This window comes from Saccopteryx leptura, chromosome 2 (assembly GCF_036850995.1).
Source record: "Saccopteryx leptura isolate mSacLep1 chromosome 2, mSacLep1_pri_phased_curated, whole genome shotgun sequence".
NCBI lineage: Eukaryota > Metazoa > Chordata > Mammalia > Chiroptera > Emballonuridae > Saccopteryx > Saccopteryx leptura.
Genome location: NC_089504.1, coordinates 332696620 through 332720663, shown reverse-complemented (window position 1 = coordinate 332720663; position 24044 = coordinate 332696620). Strand labels below are relative to the sequence as shown.

General features: G+C 48.0%; 1 protein-coding gene across 3 annotated transcripts in view; it reads right to left on the bottom strand.

The window, feature by feature from the left end:
• The window catches only part of SLC43A2 (solute carrier family 43 member 2), a 61797-nt gene that overhangs the window by 12560 nt on the left and 25193 nt on the right, over positions 1-24044 (bottom strand). For 2 of the 3 annotated variants that reach the window (XM_066363549.1, XM_066363550.1), the window contains exons 4-9: positions 23832-23887; positions 22944-23020; positions 3027-3119; positions 1112-1245; positions 827-1029; positions 233-379 (exon numbers count right to left, since the gene is read on the bottom strand). In XM_066363549.1, the coding sequence (XP_066219646.1) occupies positions 233-379; positions 827-1029; positions 1112-1245; positions 3027-3119; positions 22944-23020; positions 23832-23887 (710 nt within the window). The remainder of the gene's footprint in view (positions 1-232; positions 380-826; positions 1030-1111; positions 1246-3026; positions 3120-22943; positions 23021-23831; positions 23888-24044) is intronic. The other variant, XM_066363551.1, reaches the window with a different exon arrangement.

Here is a 24044-nt window from a genome sequence, read left to right as displayed (position 1 = left end):
CAAAATCCAAGTAGTTATTTTAGTCCTCCCTTCCCTCTAAACTGGGAAACTCTAATGAGGACAGGAATGAACAGCTGGGACTGGCTGTGATGGAACGGCCCTGCTGGTTGGGCCCAGCCTAACCCTGTCCAGGTGGCCAGGCAGTGGGCTTGACCTCAGGTGGCAGGAGTGGCGACCACTTGGGAGGGGGCCCTCCTACGGGGCTGTGCACCGAGGTCCAGGGGCCACCTACCTTTGCTCTGGTCACCGTCGACCAGGAACTTGAGGATGTTGTTCATGGCGCCCATGTAGAAGATAAGACGCAGCTGCGTGATGCACATGGTGACGAGGCTGAGCAGCAGAATGGGGCTGAATATGCTGTGCATGAAGGAGGGGGCTGCTGCGGGGAGAAGGCCACAGGTGTTCAGGGAGAACTGAGGCCCACAGCCCCGTGGCCCACAGCCCACCTACCATCCAGGGGCCTGGCACGTGGTGGGGAGAGGCCGATTTGCTGACCAAATCAGCTGAATGCAAGGATGGGCCCAAGTGAGGTTAAAGGTGTGTATGCTAGAGTTGGATCACCTGGCTGTGTAACACAAGGTGGGTGAATCCCTTACCCTCTCTAACCCTTAGTGTGCTCGTCTGTACACCAGGGTGGATGCCCTTTTGGGATGAAGTGGGAATTAAGTGAGATAAGACCCACAAAGTCCTCAGCCAGAGCTAGCCCCTCAGCAGCTTCCAGATCTGAAGTGGCCACCCTTCCCTGTCTTGGGGGTGTTAGTGGGTGTGGGTGTGGGTGCAGATGCCCCTGCTAAGGTACCAGGCAGACCTGGAAGGCGGTCGGTACCTGCAGCATCCGGCTGACACTTCACCTCCAGGTCGACGGTGGACAGGCATAGCTTGTGGCCCTCCTGCAGGGCCGCTTGCTCCTTGGTACTCCTCATGGAGCTGCCCACGCTGAGGCGGCGCCCCACTGTGGTCACCTGCTTGTAGAACTGCTTCCCTGTGATCTTGTGGTCAAAGCCCAGCCAACTGAACTTAATCTTCACCCTGGAGGCCACAGGAAAGTGTATGTCAATGCCGCTCAGGGCCATAGCCCGGTTAGGGTGGTGACAGACAGCACACCACTTACGAGTAGTCCATGTCCTCTGGCCCTGGGAAGGGCTCCAGAGGCCAGTTGAAGAAGCAGTTGAGGAAAACCAGCCCAGAGCAGCCGGCCCAGACCACGAGGATGATGATGAAGGAGGCACCAAAGTCGTAGATGACCTGAAAGGCACAATGGGATAGGGCAGGGCGGGGGGCAGAGTTTGCATAGGAAAGCCAGGTTGGGCAGCAGGGAAGGGTCACATGGCAGCCCTGTTCTCCCTGTGCTGAGCTGCCTGAGGACACAAAGCCCTGTCAACCTGGGTGTTTAGTTGTCCCAGTGATCCCATCTCACCTAGCATGTCATTAACCCCGTGCCTCCATCTTGAACCGTATCTCAGCTCCCTAGAGAGGCCTTCCCTGACTCACAGTAAATAGCCCTGGCTAAGAATACTGATGTCTTGATTCATTTACTTGTCCATTGTTAGTGTAGCTCCCTGAGAACAGGAACCTGCTAGCCTTGTCCACTAGTGCTTTTCCAGCCCCTTGAACCTTGAAGAGTACACACAGGCTGACCAGGAGGTGGCGCAACGGATAGAGCATTGACCTGGGATGCTGAGGATCCAGATTTGAAACCCCGAGGACACTGACTTGAGCATAGGTTTACCAGCTTGAGAACGGGATCATAAATATGACCCCGTGATTGCTGGCTTGAGTCCAAAGGTCGTTGGCTTGAAGCCCGAGGTCGCTGGCTTGAGCAAGGGGTCACTGGCTCAGCTGGAGCCCCTTAGTCAAGGCACATTATGAGAAAGCAATGAATGAACTCAAGTGTCACAACTACAAGTTGATGATTCTCATCTCTCTCCCTTCCTGTCTGTCCCTGTCTTCCCCCGCCCCACTAAAAAAAAAAAAAAAAAAGGAGAGAGAGAGTACACATAATAGGTATGAAAAAATACTTGAAGAATGAACAGATGGCTGCCTCACTTTCCCCCTCTATGAAATGGGTGTAAGACTGGCCTGTGTCCTTATGGTATTGTGGTAGGGGTTGGACAGCTGTGATATTCGTATTAGTAGAGTGCTCAGGGGCAGTGGGGAAAGCCTGCAGAGCACAAGCATGTTAGCTGCGATCGTCATTATCACAATTTATTTCCAGTATGAGAGTCCCCAGAGTGCTGGCAGAAGCTGCCCCGCTCTCCAGGAAGGGGACTAGCAGCAGCCATACACTGAGGTAGCGGGAGGAGGAGGCATGTGTGGCCTTCTCTGCATTCTGGAAGTGTGCGAGTCCCTAGAAGTCCACAGGATACCTGGCCCTAGAGTCTCCAAGCACCTTAATTCTCAAGCGACAAGCCCATATCTGTGACTGCTTCTCCTCATCTATGGCCTCCTGACCACACACCTCAGGAGAGGGGATTTACTTAGTGCTAGTGTCAGAGGAAGGAGAAGCCCCTTTTGAAGCCCTGGTAATAACATCAGGATTCGGAGTAGGAACTGGGGCTGACGGACTGTGAAGTGTTTGCTTCATCCTGACCCTGTGTGACTCCCATGGGCTCAGAATCCTGCCTGGGAGGGAAACAGCTGAACCAACTTGGCTGAGAGCAGTGCTTTGGCTAATGGTAACAGCCCAACAACAACAGACCCGGGGGGTGGAGAGACTGAAGTTGGATTCAGGATGGGGGACAAACCTACCCACCACCTTTCTCTACCCCAACCCAGAAATGCAAAGGCAGCCTGCAGTCACATCCTGTAGTGATTGATATGCTTGATTTTCCCCTCCCCCATGGCCCAGTGGGTTTCTTTTCTTACTCTCATGGTGCCCAGGTGCATCCTCCCCAGTGGGAAGGGGCCAACCCCACACACGCAATTACTTCCCTCTTCAGAAAGGGTTGAAGGAGTCTTGGGAGAAGGCTCTGTTCAGACAGTAGTACAAAATAAATGTGCTGGAAACTGGCTGGCCACACCCTCACCTTGATTCCTGGGAAGGTGACTGCTGAGGAGGCATACGATCCAATCATCAAGGCAATAAATGTGGACCGAAGGTCACCAAACATGTTGGGCAGCTGCAAGACAAGAAGCCAGGGAGACTGCAGGTGAGAGAAGGGACAGAGGCTAGATGAAGGAGGGGAAGAGAGGATCAAGGTGTCCTTGGGTACTTCACCTCCCCTAATTCACAGGGGAATTAGTCCAAGGGGTAATTACTACTAATTGAATATATTTCCTCCGGGACTAAGGTCAATAAGGGAAGGGGAGGAGTGTAATGCAGAATTCAGACCTTACAAATGGCTGGCAAGTGTCCCTCTTCTCTGCTCCTGCACAGGCCAGGGGCCTTCCTTCCTTTACAGAATTACACTGAAGTGCCAGCGAGCAAAGCTGGGAGACTCAGGCATCCCTCAAAGGGAGCAAGCCAGTTAAAAATAATGATCTATTTGGGGACGAGAGTATCATTTTTATAAATAAAAGTATCAGCATCCCAGAAGGACCAGATGTCAGCAAAAGCCACTGTCAGTTCTGAAGAGTAGACTTCTGAAAGGTGTCAATCAGAATTCTGCAGTTCCCTCAGGCTGACAAGGGAGCTGGCCTGGGGTTTCTTCTTATGAATTTCTATTTCTAAGTGCAGGGAGGGCTTTCCCTTTCCACACTTTGCAACTGAGAAGGCCAATGGCAAAAAAGGCTCAGGCTCTCCTCCCACAAGGCCACACATAAGCTCATTCTGGGCCCATTTGACAACTTCAAAGCTAAAACCCTTGGCGATACCACACAAATCCAGGCATGGTAAAAAAAAAAGGTAATGCCATCATGGATTCAAACAGACGTGAGGCAAAGTACATCCCCCAAACAGCCAGTCACAGCTTCTCTCTCAAACTTCAAGAGAAATTACACCCACGTTGTGAAGGTTTCCACCCCCATCCACAATGTCCCTTGCACCGAGGAACCCTATTTATTAATTTATTTATTTATTTATTTATTACAGAGACAGAGAGTGAGTCAGAGAGAAGGATAGACAGGGACAGACAGACAGGAACAGAGAAAGATGAGAAGCATCAATCATTAGCTTTTCATTGCAGGTTGCAACACCTTAGTTGTTCATTGATTGCTTTCTCACATGTGCCTTGACCGCGGGCCTTCAGCAGACCGAGCAACCCCTTGCTGGAGCCAGTGACCTTGGGTCCAAGCTGGTGAGCCTTGCTCAAACCAGATGAGCCCGCACTCAAGCTGGCAAGCTTGGGGTCTCGGAACCTGGGTCCTTCTGCATCCCAGTCCAATGCTCTATCCACGGCGCCACTGCCTGGTCTGGCCCGAGGAACCCTCTTTAGAAGGCTATGCCACCTACTTTGTTGAATTCAGACTGTTTTTATCGACTTAATCTATGTTCCTCTTCCCCCTTTGTCTACAATCATTTTGGGGTTTTAGCAAACAGGGAACACGTGATGGCTGCCAGCAAGCTAATCCATTGTTGCCGAATAGAAGCAGTTTGACCTTGGCCACACACCTGCCCCTCATCATTTCTGCCTATTTTGACCACAGTTAAAAACAAGTAAGGCATATACCAAATCATGTTGTACAAATACAACGTTATAAGTAATTATGTCTCAGTAAAACTGAAAATAAATAAGGGATATCATCCAAATTAAAAACTTTTGTGTGCCTCTCCTGTGGTGGCGCAGTGAATCAAGCGTTGACCTAGAATGCTGACGTCGCTGGTTCGAAACCCCGGGCTTGCCTGGTCAAGGCACATATGAGAAGCAACTACTACTACTATGAGTTGATGCTTCCTGCTCCTCCCCACTTTCTCTATCTCCTCTCTCTAAAATTAATAAATAAAGCCTTTAAAAAATAAAAACTTTTGTGCACCAAAGGACACCATCAGGAAGGTAAAAAAATGGACCAGGCTGGATAGTTCAGTTGGTTAGAGCATCATCTCGATCAATACGTCCAAGTTGTGGGCTTCAGCCTGACCAGGCAGTGGCTCAGTGGATAGAGCGTCGGACTGGGATGCAGAGGACCCGGGTTCTAGACCCCGAGGTCTCCAGCTTGAGTGCGGGCTCATCTGGTTTGAGGAAAAGCCCACTAGCTTGAACCCAAGGTCGCTGGCTCCAGCAAGGGGTTACTCGGTCTGCTGAAGGCCCGCGGTCAAGGCACATATGAGAAAGCAATCAATGAACAATTAAGGTGTTGCAACGCACAATGAAAAACTAATGATTGATGCTTTTCATCTCTCTGTTCCTGTCTGTCCCTGTCTATCCCTCTCTCTGACTCAGTTTCTGTCTCTGTAAAAAAAAAATTAAATTAAAAAAAAAAAAGTTGTGGGCTTCATCCTTAGTCATGGCACATACAAGAATCAACCAATGAGTGTATAAATAAGTAGAACAAATTGATGTTTCTGTTTTTCTCTCTCCTTTCCTCTCTCTATAATCAAGAAATAAAGAAAAAAAATTAAAAAAAAGAAATAAAGAAATTTAAAAAGAAGGTGAAAAGACAATTCACAGAAGAGGAAATTTTTACAAATCACATATCTGATAATGGGCTTGTATCTATAAACCTCCTACAATTCCTTAATAAAAAGATAAATAACTTTTTTTTTGTATTTTTTCAAAGTTAGAAGCGAGGAGGCAGTCAGACAGACTCCTGCATGAGCCTGGCTGGGATCCACCCGGCATGCCCACCAGGGGGCAATGCTCAGCCCCTCTGGGGCGTTGATCCCATACCACCAGAGCCATTCAAGCGCCTGAGGCGGAGACCATGAAGCGGTCCTCAGCACCCATGCCAACTTTGCTCCAATGGAGCCTTGGCTGCAGGAGGGGAAGAGAGAGACAGAGAGGAAGGAGAGGGGAAGAGTGTTGTAGCAGATGGGCGCTTCTCCTGTGTGCTCTGACTCGGAATTGAACCCGGGACTTCCACACACAGGGGTCAATGCTCTACCGCTGAGCCAACCAGCCAGGGCCAATAACTTATTTTTTAAATGGGCAAAAGATTCTAAATATATATTTGTCTAAGAAAATATACAAATGGATGATAAGCTCATGAAAACATACTCAATATCATTAATTACAGGGAACTGGAATTCCAAATCACAATGAGATACTAATTCATATCCATTAGGGTGGCCATAATAAAAATAAAATCAAATTATAAACGTTCTGAAGAAACAGAGAAATCAGAACCCTCACACTATTGGTAGGAAGGCAGAATGGCGCAGCCACCATGGAAAATAGTCTGGCAGTTCCCCAGACAGTTAAACACAGAATTATCATATGATCCAGTCATTCCACTCCTAGGTATACATCCAAGAGAAATGAAAACAATGTCCACACAAAAACTTGTACACGAAGCCCTGGCAGGTTGGCTCAGTGGTAGAGCGTCGGCCTGGCATGCAGGAGTCCCAGGTTCGATTCCCGGCCAGGGCACACAGGAGAAGTGCCCATCTGCTTCTCCACCCCTCCCCTCTCCTTCCTCTCTGTCTCTCTCTTCCCCTCCCGCAGCCGAGGCTCCATTGGAGCAAAGATGGCCCAGGCGCTGGGGATGGCTCCTTGGCCTCTGCCCTAGGCGCTAGAGTGGCTCTGGTCGCAACAGAGCAACGCCCCCTGGTGGGCAGAGCGTTGCCCCCTGGTGGGCGTGCCAGGTGGATCCCGGTCGGGCGCATGCGGGAGTCTGTCTGACTGTCTCTCCCCGTTTTCAGCTTCAGAAAAATACAAAAAAACAAAACAAAACAAAAAAAAACAAAAAAAAAACTTGTACACGAATTTTTTTTTTTTTTTTTTTTGTATTTTTCTGAAGCTAGAAACCGGGAGAGACAGTCAGACAGACTCCTGCATGCGCCCAACTGGGATTCACCCGGCAAGCCCACCAGGGGGCGACACTCTGCCCCTCCGGGGCGTTGCTCTGACGCGACCAGAGCCACTCTAGCACCTGGGGCAGAGGCCAAGGAGCCATCCCCAGCGCCTGGGCCATCTTTGCTCCAATGGAGCCTCAGCTGCAGGAGGGGAAGAGAGAGACAGAGAGGAAGGAGAGGGGAAGGGGTGGAGAAGCAAATGGGCACCTCTCCTGTGTGCCCTGGCCGGGAATCGAACCCGGGACTTCTACACGCCAGGCCGATGCTCTACCACTGAGCCAATTGGCCAGGGCCTGTACACGAATTTTTATAGCTGCATTATTCATAATTACCCTAAACTAGAAATAATCTCAATGTCCATCAATAGATGAATGGATAAACAAATGTGGTCTATCCACACAATAGACTATTATCCAGCCATAAAAAGAAATGAAGTACTGACACATAGTACAACATGGGTGAATCTTGAAGACGTAAGAGGACATGCCTCAGTTCCTGAGCTCACTTATCTGGGCTTCTGCATGCTGGGTACTTCAGCAAGGCAGTCTCGTAGTGGAGGCATCTCTGGGGCCGTATCAGCCAGGGAGAATGCAAAGACTAGTTCTGCTTGTATGGAAGAGGTGAACTGCTCCTGCCTCAAATGCCACTAAGGCCAGAGCAGGTAAAGGAAGAAAAGGATCAAAGAGGACTCAGAACCCAACCAGAAGAGTAGATGGAGGACAAGAGCCTGGTGTAGCAAAGGCCACTTGGTGCAGAGTTAAACCAGGGAAATACTTTTGTTGTTGCAGTCACCTTTGGGCACAGAGAGGGTCTCAAACTTCAACAGGGCTAGAAGATACTCCAGAGACGCAGAGAGTCTGCTAGCTAGCCCTCTCGCTCCCTCTTCCTTTCTCCTTAAGCTCAAGGTCAAGCCTGACCCTAACCCAGGCTAGAGGCCAACAGAACAACAGAGATTTGGTGCCAACACGCATCTCTGATCTGATCTTCTAAAGTTTTCTCCCCAGAACTAGATCCAGAACAAGAAGCTAGAAGAACTTTCCACCTGCCCCTAGATGAGATGCCATCCTCATGTCCAGACAAGAGCAGTAGTCTTCCAGCTGCCTTCCTTGCTACCCTTCCTCTCCTGGCCTAGGACATTCTTAGCAACACCAAGAAAATTCTCCTCCCCAACATGTTATTTTCGTAAGCAAGGTCATTCCTAGGGAGTATAGAACCTCAGGGCAAACCATACCACACAGCGCTCCCACACCACCAATATCCTGTATTTTCAATCATGATTCTTTTTCCTGATTAGAAAAGTAATGCACATCCATTGTAGAACATTTGAAACAAGTTATACAGAATAAAATAGAAATCACCCTGATATAGCTATGTTACCATTTTGATATATTTCCCTTTAATCTTTTTCCTATAAATACCTATAACTTTATTAAAAAAATTGGGATCATATGCTACATACTGTTTTATAAACTTTTTCTTTTTTCTTGATATATTATAAATCTTTTCTAATTTAGTATTCATCTTCAACATACTTTGTAATGACCATCTGGTACTTCTTCATCAGGATGGCCCATAATTTATGCATTTCTCTGACGTTATTAGACCTCAGGTTCTTTTTAATTTTTTTTAACAGAGACAGAGCCAGAGTCAGAGAGAGGGATAGACAGGGACAGACAGGAACGAAGAGAGATGAGAAGCATCAATCATTAGTTTTTCGTTGTGACACCTTAGTTGTTCATTGATTGCTTTCTAATATGTGCCTTGTCCGTGGGGCTACAGCAGACCGAGTGACCCCTTGCTCGAGCCAGCGACCTTGGGTCCAAGCTGGTGAGCTTTGCTCAAACCAGATGAGCTCGCGCTCAAGCTGGTGAGCTCGGGGTCTTGAACCTAGGTCTTCCGCATCCCAGTCCGACGCTCTATCCACTGCGCCACCGCCTGGTCAGGCTCTTTTTAATTTTTACCATAAATAACATTTCAGTGAACATCCTTGAAGATAAATATATGAGCACACAGCTATTATTTCCTTAAAGTCCCCAAAGTAGAATCATTAGACAAAAGGGAGTACACATTTTTAACTTTTTGTCATACTCTGTGCCAAATTGCCTTCTGGAAAACTTACCAATTGATACTCCCACAAGCAGCACAGTAGAGTATCTATTTCACTGTAGCCATTGCAACATTGTATAATATATTAGCATTATTTTTAATATTTGCCACTTCACCAATATCCTGCTGATGTAAAATACATTTCTTTGTGTATATAAATGAAATGAATTAGTAATATATTTGTTTCAAAATAATCTGGATGGCCTGGCCTGTGGTGTCACAATGGATAGAGCACTGACCTGGAACGCCAGTTTGAAACCCTGAGCTAACCTGGTCAAGGGACATACAACAAGCAACCAATGAATAGCTAGATTGAATCAACTACTTCTTGTTCCCTGACCTCCTCTCTCTGGAAAATCAATAAATAAAATCTTGCCTGACCTGTGGTGGCGCAGTGGATAAAGCGTCAACCTGGAAACACTGAGGTCGCCGGTTCAAAACCCTGGCTTGCCTGGTCAAGGCACATATGGGAGTTGATGCTGCTCCTCCCCCTTCTCTCTCTCTCCCTCCCTCCTCTCTAAAACAAACAAACAAACAAATAAATAAATAAAATCTTTAAAAAAAATAATAATCTGGGTAGCAGTTGGAAGAAATGAAGCAAGAGTGGCCATGACTTGATAATCGTTTAAGATGCAAGATCTCGTGTGAGGGGTTCACTATACTATTCTAACACCCTGTATATTTAAAAATTTCCATGATTAAAAAAAGAAATTGAAAAACATACATTTATGCCTGACCAGCTGGTGGCACAGTGGATAGAGCATCGGACTGGGATGTGGAGGACCCAGGTTTGAGACCCCGAGGTTGCCAGCTTGAGCAAGGGGTCACTTGGTCTGTTGTAGCCCCATAGTCAAGGCACATATGAGAAATCAATCAATTAACAACTAAGGAACCACAATGAAGAACTGATGCTTCTCATCTCTCTCCGTTCCTGTCTGTCTGTCCCTATCTGTCCCTCTCTCTGACTCTTGCTCTGTCTTTGTAAAAAACAAAAAAATAAAAAACCCATACATGTATTTACTAATGACTGAACATTTTTCTACAATTTAAAAAATCAGTCATTTATATTTTTTATTTGTCCTTTTTGCCTATGAAGATGTTAATCTTTTTTTTTTTTTTTTGGTGGCAGAGACAGAGTCAGAGAGAGGGACAGAGAGACAGGTAAGAAACATCAATTCTTTGTTGTGGTTCCTTAGTTGTCCATTAATTGATTTCTCATATGTGCCTTGATGGGGGGGAGGGGTACAGCAGACCGAGTGACCCCTTGCTTGAGCCAGCAACCTTGGGCTCAAGCTGGTGAGCCTTGCTCAAGCCTGATGAGCCCGGAATCAAGCTAGCGACCTTGGGGTCTCAAATCTGGGTCCTTCGCGTCCCGGTTCGATGTTCTATCCACTGCGCCACCACCTGGCCAGGCAATCTTTTCTTTTTTAAGTGGAGTTTTGTTTTTTTTTACAGAGACAGAGAGAGAGAGAGAGAGAGAGAGTGTCAGAGAGAGGGATCAGACAGGAACGGAGAGATGAGAAGCATCAATCTTTAGTTTTTCGTTGCACATTGCGATACCTTAGTTGTTCATTGCTTTCTCATAAGTGCCTTGACCCTGGGCCTTCAGCAGACCGAGTAACCCCTTACTGGAGCCAGCGACTTTGGGTCCAAGCTGGTAAGTTTGCTCAAACCAGATGAGCCCATGCTCAAGCTGGTGACCTCGGGGTCTCAAACCTGGGTCCTCTACATCCCAGTCCAATGCTCTATCCACTGTGCCACTGCCTGGTCAGGCGATGTTAATCTTTTTATATTGATTTTGAATAGGCTTTTTAGGTATTAAAGACAATCATAGTTTGTTCATATACTGCAGGTAGATTTTCTTAGTTTGTCATTTAACTTCTAGTTTATGGTGTTTTCTGACAATGGACGTTTTGAAATAGGTAGTTGAAATGTGTTTCAGCTTTTAGCATTTATGTCAGATGAAAAGAAATCTCTCTAAAAAAGAACATCAAGGATGACCTTGACCAATGAAACCCAAAGCATAAACATCCTGGCAACAGTGGTCACAAAAGAATAACAAGCACAAGAGAAAAGAGGGTTTCCCTGTGGACACTAATTATTTTTTAAATGTTAGTACTAGTTGTGTAATCCTTGAAGCCACTTCCTTCCCTTCCTCTCAAAACTGTTGTGCCTGCCAGAGATTTCCCCCATTTGCTATGCCCAGGAACAGCTTGACCAGAGGGTTTTCCTTACTACGGAAGTGATGGTATGTAATAATACAGCATGATTATAGTAATATAGTAATATAGTAATATTATACTATAATAGCATCATTGTAATAGTAACTATTTGTAATAGTCTATATTTAATCTTAAAATCCCTCAAAACACACCTGAAATCTGTCTAAAAATTTTAACCAATGTCACCCATAAACTCAATAAAAAATTTCTTAGATTCCCTCAAAACAGGCATGGCAGGGTAGCTCAGTTGGTTAGAGCATCGTCCGGATACATCAAGGTTGCTGGTTTGATCGCTGGTTAGGGCACATACAAGAATCAACCAATGAATGCATAAATAAGTGGAACAAGTCACTGTCTCTCTTTCTCTTACTTTCCTCCTTCCTCTCAAATTAATAAATAAAAATTTAACCCTCAAAACAATCTTAACAAGGTGTCACTTAATGGGTATAAAACTGTAGAATTAGAAAAGTTAAGGGACACTCCCAAGGTGGTAAGGGTCAAATTTGCATTCAAAGCAGGTCAAGCTTATGTGTACAGTTACTGGACTACTCTGTCCCTTGAAAACCTCCCAAGTACACACTTCAGTTGGGCCCCAAAGCAATGACCCCACCAATCATGCCTCCCTGTGTTCCTTTATTAAACATTCCTTTTTATTTTTTTCAAACTTTAGACTCTCTCTTTTCTTTTTTAAAGATTTTATTTATTCATTTTAGAGAGAAGAAAGAAAGAGAGAGAGAGAGAGAGAGAGAGGAGGTAGGAGCAGGAAGTATCAACTCCCATATGTGCCTTGACCGGGCTTTGAACCAACAACCTCAGCATTCCAGGTCAACGCTTTATCCACTGCGCCACCACAGGTCAGGTCCTTGTTAGGCATTCTGTCCGTTCTCCCGACTAGCGATTTCTTACAGCCCTATGATGATCCTTTTAGACTGATCTGCCCCCTTCCATCCCATCGGCCTTCCTTGGCTGACCTTCCAAGGTCCTGGGCTGCACCCTCAAGTAGACTCTCCCATTTCATCTTCCTGTCTGAGTCTCCTCCTCCACTGGTTTCCCGTTCCTCCTCCTTCCTTCTCTCCCTCCTCTGCCTCTGCTCGACTTCAGCTGTACATAATGACTACTCAGAGGCCTGGTGAGGGAGTGACGGCGGAGTGCTCTCGTGCAGGCCCCGCGAGCCAGATGGAGGGGAAGAGCCAGCTCCGCTGCCAAGTAGGAAGCTGGAGCCGTGCTGCAATGACAGATGCCAGGGGAAAACACTCAGCAGAGACTGTTTCCTGACTCGGTCCACTGCCCTCACGGGTGGGGAGTGCAGGCCCTGTCCCCCAGCTCTCGGTGCTTCCTACCACCACCCCTGCTGCCTGAGAGGGTAGGGCTGAGTGGGCTCAGCTGGGCTGAAGCTGCTCTCCGGGCTGGCCTTGCTCCCTCACATGGGGATGCTATTGGTGACTCATTCTCTCAGCCCCTCAGCTGCACAGTAAACAGGCCTGGGCTGTGTGACCTTCCCAGAGTGGAAAACAGCAGCTGCAAGCGGCCCCTCCCCTGGAGTCCTGGCCACAGAGCAAGGCTACTAGACAAGAGTCCCCAGAGGCCTAGGCTCCAGGACACTGAGGATGTTCTGCCCTTCTTTGAAGACCCTCTCTAAGGTGTCTCCCTACCTAGGAGCCCCCAAGACAGCCCTTGGGGTTGCTGGCACCACTGTATAGCCACCTGGCACTGACTCCCCAAATTTGTGGTTTCCTCAGCCCAACAGCTGGGGACACACCCTGGCCCTTGGGGAGATGCCATGTGCAGCCTGGGTGGAGGCTGGCATGCTGGCCCTCAGGCTCCTTCCAGAGGTGAGTCTTGTCCTCGGGTGGCTGGTGTACACACAGCTCTGTACAACCTGTACAGGCTAGGATCCAGGTACCAGTCTAGACAAGCGGACTCAGCAAAGCTGGGCTATTTCCTATAACCCCAAACAACCTGGCAGCCCCAAGCACTTAATTGCCAGAGCAGGTCCTTGTGGTCACCTTTCTACTTCATTGCTGAAGGGATGGGAGGAGGGATTCCACTCCCCCAGCCACCTCATCTGCCTTCCCAGCCAGGTCCAGCCCTCCCACTGTTCCCACCACAGGCAAATTTAACGGCAGGTGCACTGGGTGCGCGCCCTGGGCCCTGACTTCTGAGGGGCCCCGCAAAACCCCAACTGCACACTTTTTTCTAATGACACCAAGTTTGGTTTCATCTGTGCTATTTTAACATTAACAGCACATAATATTTTTTATTTAAAAATATGGTTAACGTGTTTTTTTATTTTCCGCCTCTTTTTTAAGGGGCCCAATATTTTCTTCTGCACCCGGGGCCTCAACCAACCTTAATCCGCCTCTGGTCCCCACTACACTTCCTGTCTGCCCCTGAACTTGTCACATGCTGAAGCAAATTCACAATGTGGAACCCTCCGATGGGTGAATTTTCCCCAGGCCAATGTTGATCAGCTGACTGCTTCCAGTTTGCAAGGCACAGAACAGAAACCGAGAGGCAGAACAGGCTCCGGGCTCTGAGAGTCACGCTCACCTGGCACCGGGGCTCCCGGAGAGCTGACTGGGTTCTGTGGGGACCCTTGCCTGGCTGCAGAAATAGGTCAGCAGAGCAGGAATGTTAACCTCCCACTCCCCACTGGGACATCTGCTTCACTGCTGCACCTGCACCCCCCCCCCCCCACTCCTCAGGTTTTGGTAGAGGGATATTTATTCTGTTCTCTTCAAACTCAAATTCTAATTGCCATGGGATTGTTTCTTCCTCAGTGTTGGGAAAACAGCTGTGTTAGGTTTGCTCGCTCATACTTTGCCTGATTAGTGCGTGAGCACACAGCAGTGCCACATGTGTATAGCCTATGTAAGGCTATGGGGTGCTTGTCCTCAGGGTGGATTGCGGATTGCCTGCCCGCCACTATGAGGGGCCATTTTGCTGTTTGTTTACCTAAGTAGAGGTTTCCCCCTGCCTGTTTGCTCATCCGTTGTTCCAATACTCTATTAAACTGGAATGGCCCAAACTTTCTGGCTCCACAGTTTCTCTACAGTCTGCCCAAATCCAATGTGGACCTGCCTGGCCTCGGCCACTGGCATTACACTCAGGTTCAAAGTCAGGCTTCAATGACTCAAATACGAAAAGCCCACAGAGAAAATTTTCATCAAGGAGCCTAGCAACGTTTTGTAGTCACTTTTCAGTGAGGGCTTCAGCTCAGAACTCCCCGTCCTGCCCGCACTGACAAGGAGTCAGAGTAATGAAGCGGAACAGACATATCTACAATACTGGCTGCATCTGCTCCCATCTCTAAGCAACCTAGACCCTGGATTGTGGGGTGGTGGCCCAAAGACGCCGCCTCAGCCACAGGCTGGTATTTGCACTCCAGCCGATGAAGCGAGTTAAAGGGCTGTACAAACGCAAGGCACTGAGCAAACAGACCAAGTGTGCTGTCCAGATGTCCAGGGGGAGGCTGAGGCTCGGCACCTTGGGGAGTGCTCTGCATCTGTGGAATGACCTGGCACCCGCCTCTAAGGGTATCATCTGGGGCTGCAGGAACCTGAGAGAGCCAGTTCTGGCCACCAGGTAGTCTACCTGGTATGGGATTCCCCTTGCCCGGCTGAGCCTCCCCTCTAACAGTAAGGATCACTCATCAGAGGACCTCTTAGCTCTGTAAGGGAGGCCTACCTGCCATCTCATCCTGGCCTGTGGAGAAAAGGCATTTTGCCAATTTGGGGCTCCCTCTCTACCAATGGAGGTAATGGCTTACAGTGCCTGTATATCTTTATTTATAACACAGCCCGTGCAACCCCTTAAGACTCACAAAGCCCCCAAATTAAGGTTTCCATGACAATACATTCCCGCCAATTCCCAGGTTATCATGGAGCAATTATCCAAAGTAATCGCAAGAGATTTGATTTAGATGTTCCTAAAGGAGCCCCTGCAGACTCCTTTGTCCCCCCGAATTAGAATACGGGTAGGAGACACAAACAGAAAGTGCCATTGTGCTGCTAGCTCGGCTTCTCTGGGATCTCCTCCTGACAGTTCTGCTTTCTAAAGGCCTGGGCTGTGTTAGAATGAGATTCAGCTCTGCTCAGCAGAAGCTGTGGCCAGCCCTAGAACATTGCCCAAGAGCTCCAGCCCTGTCCTCGCTGACCTGACTGCCTCTCATTCCCCTTTCAGGGTCTGTTTGGGAGAGAAGCTATGGGAGCCCTTATCCGAGGCCCCAGGCCAGGGGCTGTGGTGGTGGTGGTGGGGGGACACTTACAAAGTGCTTAGGGAGTTGGCCTGTGTTACAAGAAAGGGGGGTCAGCAGGATGTGGGGGTGGGAGGGATATCGGCCCTGCCTTCCCACAGGGGACAGTGATTGAGCAGCTTCTTGGTGCCTCTAGAGCAAAGGTTGTCAAACTTTTTCTGTAAAAGGCCAGATGGTAAGTATTTTAGGTTTTGCAGGCCATATGGTCTCTGTACAACTACTTCATTCTGCCGCTACAGCATAAAAGCAACATACATTGGTGTGGCTACATATTAATAAAACTATGTTTACAACACCAACTCCCCTGCAATGGTTTCAATTTGGCCCGGGGGTAGCAGTTTGCTGACCTCTGCTCTAGACCCAAGAATGGGACCTTAGAGGACAAGCTACCAGCCTCCCTTAAATAGATCCCTGCTAACCAAATACTTTAAGTGCCAATCAGATGCTTTTCTTGTCTGGCCAGTGTAGCCTTTTACCTCTCAAGGCAAGAGTGAGGTGCTAACAGGAACGCCCCTGCTGCGACGCTTCTGGCCTTCACACGGGCCTATTAGAGACTGCTAAAAGCAATGGACCCTACCCTAGGAAAATGAATCTGCTGATCACATACAGAATCTGTTTGCATATAATCTCAAGGGAATGCACAGTCCTGCTAAGGGCTGAGTAATCACAGACCACACAGAAGCCTAAAAACCTTAGGGTAAAATCCTTTGCTCCCTAGGAAAGAGAGCTAATTTCTTTTGATATGAAAGATAACCCTGTAAAAATAATAAACAAATGACACAAAGAAACAATTCACAGAATACACAAGATCACACACACAAAAAAAAAGGTGAAAAGATGTTCCACCTCACTAACAATTAAAGAAAACATTTTTAAAATCATGGTATATCATTTTTTACCAGATCAGATTGGCTAATGTTTAAAAGATTAATGACAGGGGTGTGGAGAAAAAGGCACTCTCATACATGTTGGTAGGAGAGTATCAGTGTATAGTATAACCTTTTGGAAAGACCACTTGACAGTATATATTAAAATTTAAAACATGCTGATCCTGTGGCCCAACAATCCCACTTCCAGGAATTTATTTTACAGAAATATGTGCATAGGAATGTTAACTTCAACAGCATCATAAATTTAAAAAATTGGGTACAAACAAACAAAAATATTGGAAATTAGGCCTGACCTGTGGTGGCGCAGTGGATAAAGCATCGACCTGGAAATGCTGAGGTCGCCGGTTCGAAACCCTGGGCTTGCCTGGTCAAGGCACATATGGGAGTTGATGCTTCCAGCTCCTCACCCCTTCTCTCTCTCCTCTCTCTCTCTCCCCCCTCTCTCCTTTCTAAAAAATGAGTAAAAACAAATAAATAAAAATATTGGAAACTAACTGAAGTGCCCATTAGTAGGAAGCTGGTTAAGTAAATTATGGTATATCTACATTATAGACTTACACGGAATTCTTTAATAATAAGGCACATCTCCAGAGATTAAAGAATAAGGTTGACTTACAAGCACTGGCAGGAAAAAATGTAAAAGATACATGTTAAATGAAAAAGGGAAGCTGTAACTTTTTTTTTTTTTTTTTGTATTTTTCTGAAGCTGGAAACGGGGAGAGACAGTCAGACAGACTCCCGCATGCGCCCGACCAGGATCCACCCAGCACGCCCACCAGGGGCCACGCTCTGCCCACCAGGGGGAGATGCTCTGCCCCTCCGGGGCGTCGCTCTGCCGAGACCAGAGCCACTCTAGCGCCTGGGGCAGAGGCCAAGGAGCCATCCCCAGCACCTGGGCCATCTTTGCTCCAATGGAGCCTTGGCTGCGGGAGGGGAAGAGAGAGACAGAGAGGAAGGATGGGGGGGGGGGGGGGGGGAGAAGCAAATGGGTGCTTCTCCTATGTGCCCTGGCCGGGAATCGAACCTGGGTCCCCCACACGCCAGGCCGACGCTCTACCGCTGAGCCAACCGGCTAGGGCCTGGTATTTCTTTAAAAAAAAAAGAATAGGGGCCCTGGCCAGTTGGCTCAGTGTCAGGCTGGCGTGCAGGAGTCCCAGATTCGATTCCCGGCCAGGGAACAGAGGAGAAGCGCCCATCTGCTTCTCCACCCCTCCCCCTCTCTGTCCTCTCTGTCTCTCTCTTCCCCTCCTGCAGCCAAGGCTCCACTGGAGCAAAGTTGGCCCGGGCGCTGAAGATGGCTCTATGGCCTCTGCCCCAGGCGCCAGAATGGCCCTGGTTGCAACAGAGCAACGCCCCAGATGGGCAGAGCATCGCCCCCTGGTGGGCATGCCGGGTAGATCCAGGTCGGGCGCATGCGGGAGTCTGTCTGACTGCCTCCCCGTTTCCAACTTCAGAAAAATACAAAAATAAATAAATAAATAAAAAATAACATTGGTATATGCAAATTTTTAAATCTATTATTACAAATATTTTCCATTGTTCAGCAAGAGAGAGAGAGAGAGAGAGAGAGAGAGAGAGAAGTATCAACTTGCTGTTCCACTTAGTTTTTCCATTTAGTTGTGTACTCATTGACTGCCTCTTGTACATGCTCTAGATGGGGATGGAACCCATGACCACAGCTTGCAGGGATGATGCTTTATCCACAGAGCCACCCAGCTATGGCTGATATTTTTTAAATACAGAAAAGAGGCCCTTGCCAGTCTGCTCAGTGGACAGATAGTGTCATCCCAGAGTATGGACGTCCCAGGTTCAATTCCCAGTCAAGGCACACAAGAGAAGCATCCATCTGCTTCTTCCCCTCCCCCTCCCCCCCTACTCTCCCTCTTCCCCTCCTGCAGCCATTGGTTCAATTGGTTTGAAAGTCAGCCTCAGGCGCTAAAAAGAACTCAGCTGATTAAAGCATCAGCCCCAGACAGGGGTTGCCAGGTGGATCCCAGTTGGGGCACATGCAGAAATGTTTCACTATCTCCTCTCCTCTCACTTAAAAAATAAATAAATAGCTTGACCAGGCAGTGGCGCAGTGAATAGAGCGTCGGACTGGGATGCAGAGGATCCAGGTTCAAGACCCCGAGGTCGCCAGCTTGAGTGCAGGCTCATCTGGTTTGAGGAAAAGCCCACCAGCTTGGACCCAAGGTTGCTGGCTCCAGCAAGGGGTTACTCAGTCTGCTGAAGGCCCACGGTCAAGGCACATATGAGAAAGCAATCAATGAACAACTAAGGTGTTGCAACGCGCAATGAAAAACTAATGATTGATGCTTCTCATCTCTCTCTGTTCCTGTCTGTCTGTCCCTGTCTATCCCTCTCTCTGACTCACTCTCTGTCTCTGTAAAAAATAAATAAAAAAAATTTTAAATAAATAGACCCTGGCCAGTTGGCTCAGTTAGTAAAGCATCAGCCTGGCATGTGGCTGTCCCGGGTTCAATTCCCAGGGCACACAGGAGAAGCACCCATTTGCTTCTCCACCCCTTCCCTTCTCATTTCTCTCCCTCTCTCTACCTCTCTCTCTCTCTCTCTCCTCCACTTCCTTTACTACAGCTGTGGCTCGATTGGAGTGTGTTGGCCCCAGGTGCTGAGGATGCTCCATGGCTTCCACCTGAGGAGCTAAGAGTTTGGTTGCTGAGCAACAGAGCAACACCCCAGATGGACAGAGCATCGCCCCTAGTGAGCTTGGCTTGCTGGGTCGATCTCCGGGCAGGGTACATGCGGCAGTCTGTCTTTCTGCCTTCCCTCCCCTCACTGAATAAAAAGTAAATAAATAAATAAAATACTGAAGAGATACAGTCTAAACTAATAAAGGTAGGCTTATAGAATTTTACAGTCTATATTTTCTATTTGTTTGTTTTTCTGTTGTTTTTAAGATTTTAGAGAGGAAAGAAAGAGAAAGGTGGTGGGGAAGGAGCAGGAAACATCAGCTCATACTTGCTTCTCACATGTGCCTTGACCAGGCAAGCCCAGGGTTTTGAACCAGCGACCTCAGCATTCCAGGTCGACGCTTTATCTACTTGTGGCACCACAGGTCAGGCTATATTTTCCAGTTAGGGCACACATTTCTAAAAGATTAACTTTTAAAAATGAAACCATTTTTGTTTCTTTTTTTTTTTATGAAAGAATATTTTTAATTATTTTTATTTATTTATTCATTTTAGAGAAGAGAGAGAGAAGGGGGGAGGAGCAGGAAGCATCAACTCCCGTATGTGCCTTGACCAGGCAAGCCCAGGGTTTTGAACCACAACCTCAGCATTCCAGGTCAACACTTGATCCACTGCGCCACCACAGGTCAGGCCCGTTTTTGTTTCATAGTTTAAAAAAAGAAAACATCCTTATAGGCTTAACAGTCTCCCCTGAAAGTTTCTTAGACAACTACAAGTTCATTTTAAAGGCTTTCTTAGAAAGGATTCATGGTATGGTGGTTTTCATCCATCTGTATTCTGCTTTATCACAATAAAACACCTTTCTGCATCTCAGAGCATAAGATCCTTAAGTTCAAGAACCATCTCTTTCTCTTATCCCAAAATTCAGAACTGCTACGACATAGGCACAGGGAGATTAAAATAATGAGTGGGGTTTTTAATTTTCATTTCAATAGAAGAGTTGGTCATTTTCATGCTGTCAAAAAACAAAGAGAGCCTGACCAGGCGGTGGCGCAGTGGATAGTGTTGGACTGGGATGTGGAAGGACCCAGGTTCGAGACCCCGAGGTCGCCAGCTTGAGCGCGGGCTCATCTGGCTTGAGCAGAAAGCTCACCAGCTGGACCAAGGGTCGCTGGCTCCAGCAAGGGGTTACTCAGTCTGCTGAAGGCCCATGGTCAAGGCACATATGAGAAAGCAATCATTGAACAACTAAGAAGTCGCAAAGCGCAACGAAAAACTAATGATTGATGCTTCTCATCTCTCTGTTCCTGTCTGTCCCTGTCTGTCCCTCTCTCTGTCTCTATAAAAAAAAAAACACCAAAAAACAAACAACAACAACAAAAAAACAACAAAGAGAGGCCCTGGCCGGTTGGCTCAGTGGTAGAGCGTCAGCCTGGCGTGCAGGAGTCCCGGGTTTGATTCCTGGCCAGGCACGCAGGAGAAGTGCCCATCTGCTTCTCCACCCCTTCCCCTCTCTTTTCTTTCTGTCTCTCTCTTCCCCTCCCACAGCGAAGGCTCCATTGGAGCAAAGTTGGCCAGGGCGCTGAGGATGGCTCCATGGCCTCTGCTTCAGGCGCTAGAATGGCCCTGGTTGCAACAGAGCATTGCCCCCTGGTGGGCGTGCCGGGTGGATCCCGGTCGGGCGCATGCAGGTCTGTCTGCCTGCCTCCCTGTTTCCAACTTCAGAAAAATACAAAAACAAAAACAAAAAAACAAACAACAACAAAAAAAGAGAAACACAACTCCTGTTACACAGTTTACACAACCTTGTGGAATCTGTGTAGTTTTGGCAGTTCTAACAGATTTCCTACAGCTTCAACATTTATTTACTTCTGGGTATTTGAGTGAGGAAGGGAATATATTTGTTTTCTTTAATCTACCTGGTTAAAAAAATCAAAATAAAAATGCACAAAAGAGTACAAATTCAATCTCTCTCACACCACTACTGCAAGGCAACCAAAGTTCCCAGACCTGTGTGCATGACCCCACTCCCTGAGCACACCACATACATGGCCCCGTGCCATGGTCTTCCTCACCCAACAGATGCCACTGCTGAACACTCCATTTCCAAGGACCCAGACCCAGACCCAGACCCAGACAGCTGATCCTTCCCACCAGAGTCAAGTTAACAAGGCAATGCACAGGAAGATGAACAGAAGAGATACTGGGCCTGGCCTCCGGCTCACAGCCTGCAGGTCAGGGGTCACCGAGATGCCAGCACCTCTTCAAACTCTTTATAAGAAGACCAGCAGTCCCCAGGGCTCCCACAAAGCTAAACAATGGCCCCTCAACAGCTTGACTCCTTGCTTCTTAGTGGAAAGAGAAATCAGAAGCCAGAGTGTCCAGCAAATAGTAATAGTAGGTATTGTGTCATAAAAACATTTTCATGGGAAAACTGAGGCCAGTCAGACTTCCCTGTTAGACAGAAATCTCTTTGGAGAGACTATTATTCTCACTTCTTTCCTAATGGGCCAGCTCCAAAAGGCACCCTTGCCCAACCAAGCGAGCCTGTGAAGACCTTCCTCCTTCCTCCCAGGAAAAAATGTTTGACTTTCTTTGCCTTCCTTTTCTTCAACCTGAACCTTCCTGCAGTCTCTCTCACCTCAAAAAGGAACACATTCTGGCCCTGGCTGGTTGGCTCAGTGGTAGAGCGTCGGCCTGGCGTGCGGAAGTCCCGGGTTTGATTCCCGGCCAGGGCACACAGGAGAGGCGCCCATCTGCTTCTCCACCCCTCCCCCTCTCCTTCCTCTCTGTCTCTCTTTTCCCCTCCCGCTGCCAAGGCTCTATTGGAGCAAAAATTGGCCCGGGTGCTGGGGATGGCTCTGTGGCTTCTGCCCCAGGCACTAGAGTGGCTCTGGTCGTGACAGAGTGACGCCCCGGATGGGCAGAGCATCGACCCCCGGTGGGCGTGCTGGGTGGATCCCGGTCGGGCGCATGTGGGAGTCTGTCTGACTGCCTCCCCGTTTGCAGCTTCGGAAAAATACCAAAAAAAAAAAAAAAAAAGCCTGACCTGTGGTGGTGCAGTGGATAAAGCATCGACCTGGAAATGCTGAGGTCGCTGGTTCGAAACCCTGGGCTTGCCTGGTCAAGGCACATATGGGAGTTGATGCTTCCAGCTCCTCCCCATGAGAACTTTTATTTGTGTTGTTGGTCAGGCAGAGCTGACCAAAGGAGTACTGACAGGCAGATTTCTCCTTCTCTCTCTGTCTCTCCTCTCTCTCTCCCTCTCTGTCTCTCTCTCTCCTTTTCTCTCTCCTCTCTAAAATGAATAAATAAAATTTAAAAATAAATAAATAAATAATAAAAAAAGGAACACAAAATGCTGTGGCATTTTGTTGATACTGATAAGGGGGTGCTCAGCATCCCGAGAAAACCTCTCATTCCCTAGAGGGGCTCTCTGTGTTCTGGCATTCCAGAGACCAAGAGAGGCAGCCTGTGTGGTCCCCTTAGTTTCTCATTCAGTTCTGGACAAAGGTAATGATTAGCACCAGGGAGATTCCGAAGGAGGTCTGTTTTTAAGTTGCACTGTCAGCCAAAGCTGTCATAGAAAATAACAGAAAAGCAAGTCAGTGGTAGCTTTTCACTCCCTGCTCCTGTCTTCCCTGGACACATGTCTAGTTAGCTGGCTTCCTCAGAGCCTAAGCCAAGGTCAGCAAGGGATAGGCCCGCTCTGATAGCCGTGCTCTGCCGTGCCTGCAGGACCTCCCCAGCTGAGGAGGCTGCTGCTGGCTTTGTTGTCCGGCCACTTCACCAGCAGCAGCCCTCTAGTGTTTGGGATGTCTAGGCATATGCAGGTGAATGGAAGGCAAAGAAACTGAAGCCAATAAATGCTGCCTCAAATTTACAAGGAGATGACTGAACTGAGATTGTCTTAAAGAAATCAATACTTACTGTTAACGAGGTGAAAGTCATGCACATCCCACCGAAGCCGTTTAGAGACAGGGCGATGAAGATGAGCACAGAAAGAGCTGTAAGACAGGAGGACGGAATAAGGGAACCACAGCCGAGCTTCCACAGGGCAAACGCATGTGCCTCCCCATCCTCTGTTCTCCACTACTCTGAGCACCACAGGAGAAGCCTAGAGAAGCTGCTTCACTGAAACCAAAAATACAGGTACCCCCAAATCAACAGGTATTGAAACTTTTTATTTTTTTTAAATGCATTTCAGAGAGGAGAGAGAGAGAGAAAGAGAGAAGAGGGAGTCGCAGGAAGCATCAACTCCCATATGTGCCTTGACCAGGCAAGCCCAGGGTTTCGAACCGGCGACCTCAGCGTACCAGGTTGACGCTTTATCTATTGCGCCACTACGGGTCAGGCTATAGGTGATGAAACTCAAGTCTTGTTTTGGTGTTTGTTCTAAAAGTCCTTGAAGCAACAGCTCCACCTGAACAGGGCGGGGGACCAGGTGGCTTCTAAGCTACCTTTAAAGAGCTAGCCCGAGCTGCCTCAAGGGGACGCAGCTGCTGATTCCACACACACCCCTGCAGCCGGCCTGGTTCTTAAACCTTGTCTCTCCGGTTGGATCAGGGAGGCCACCGCGGACGGCCTGGCTTGGCGAGGAAGTGGGAGTTCCGTACACCCCGGGAGCTTCCCTCAGACATCTGTCTGGGCGATTGTTCTTTTACCCAGCCACCCCTTTGAGATAAGGAACTGGGTAAAGGCCTAACAAACATCCCCTCTAACTTGAGCAGTGAGCACCAGGCCTGGCACGGTGTCCCAGAGCACCTCTGGGCGCTCTCCCCAGTCCCTGACAAAGGGGCTCAGGAAAAGCGTACTCACAGTTTGGGTTACTTGCCCCATATGCAATCAGCAAGCAGGAGACAGCAAAGCAGGCACTAAAAACAGGCAGAAGCAGTATGTTATTTCTTCTTCTTCTTATTGTTCATATTATTATTTGGGAATATTTACTATGTATGTTTTAGACACTTCTGGAAAATGTACATATAATATTTTATTTAACAATTCTAAGGAGTAAAATTGATCCCATTTTAC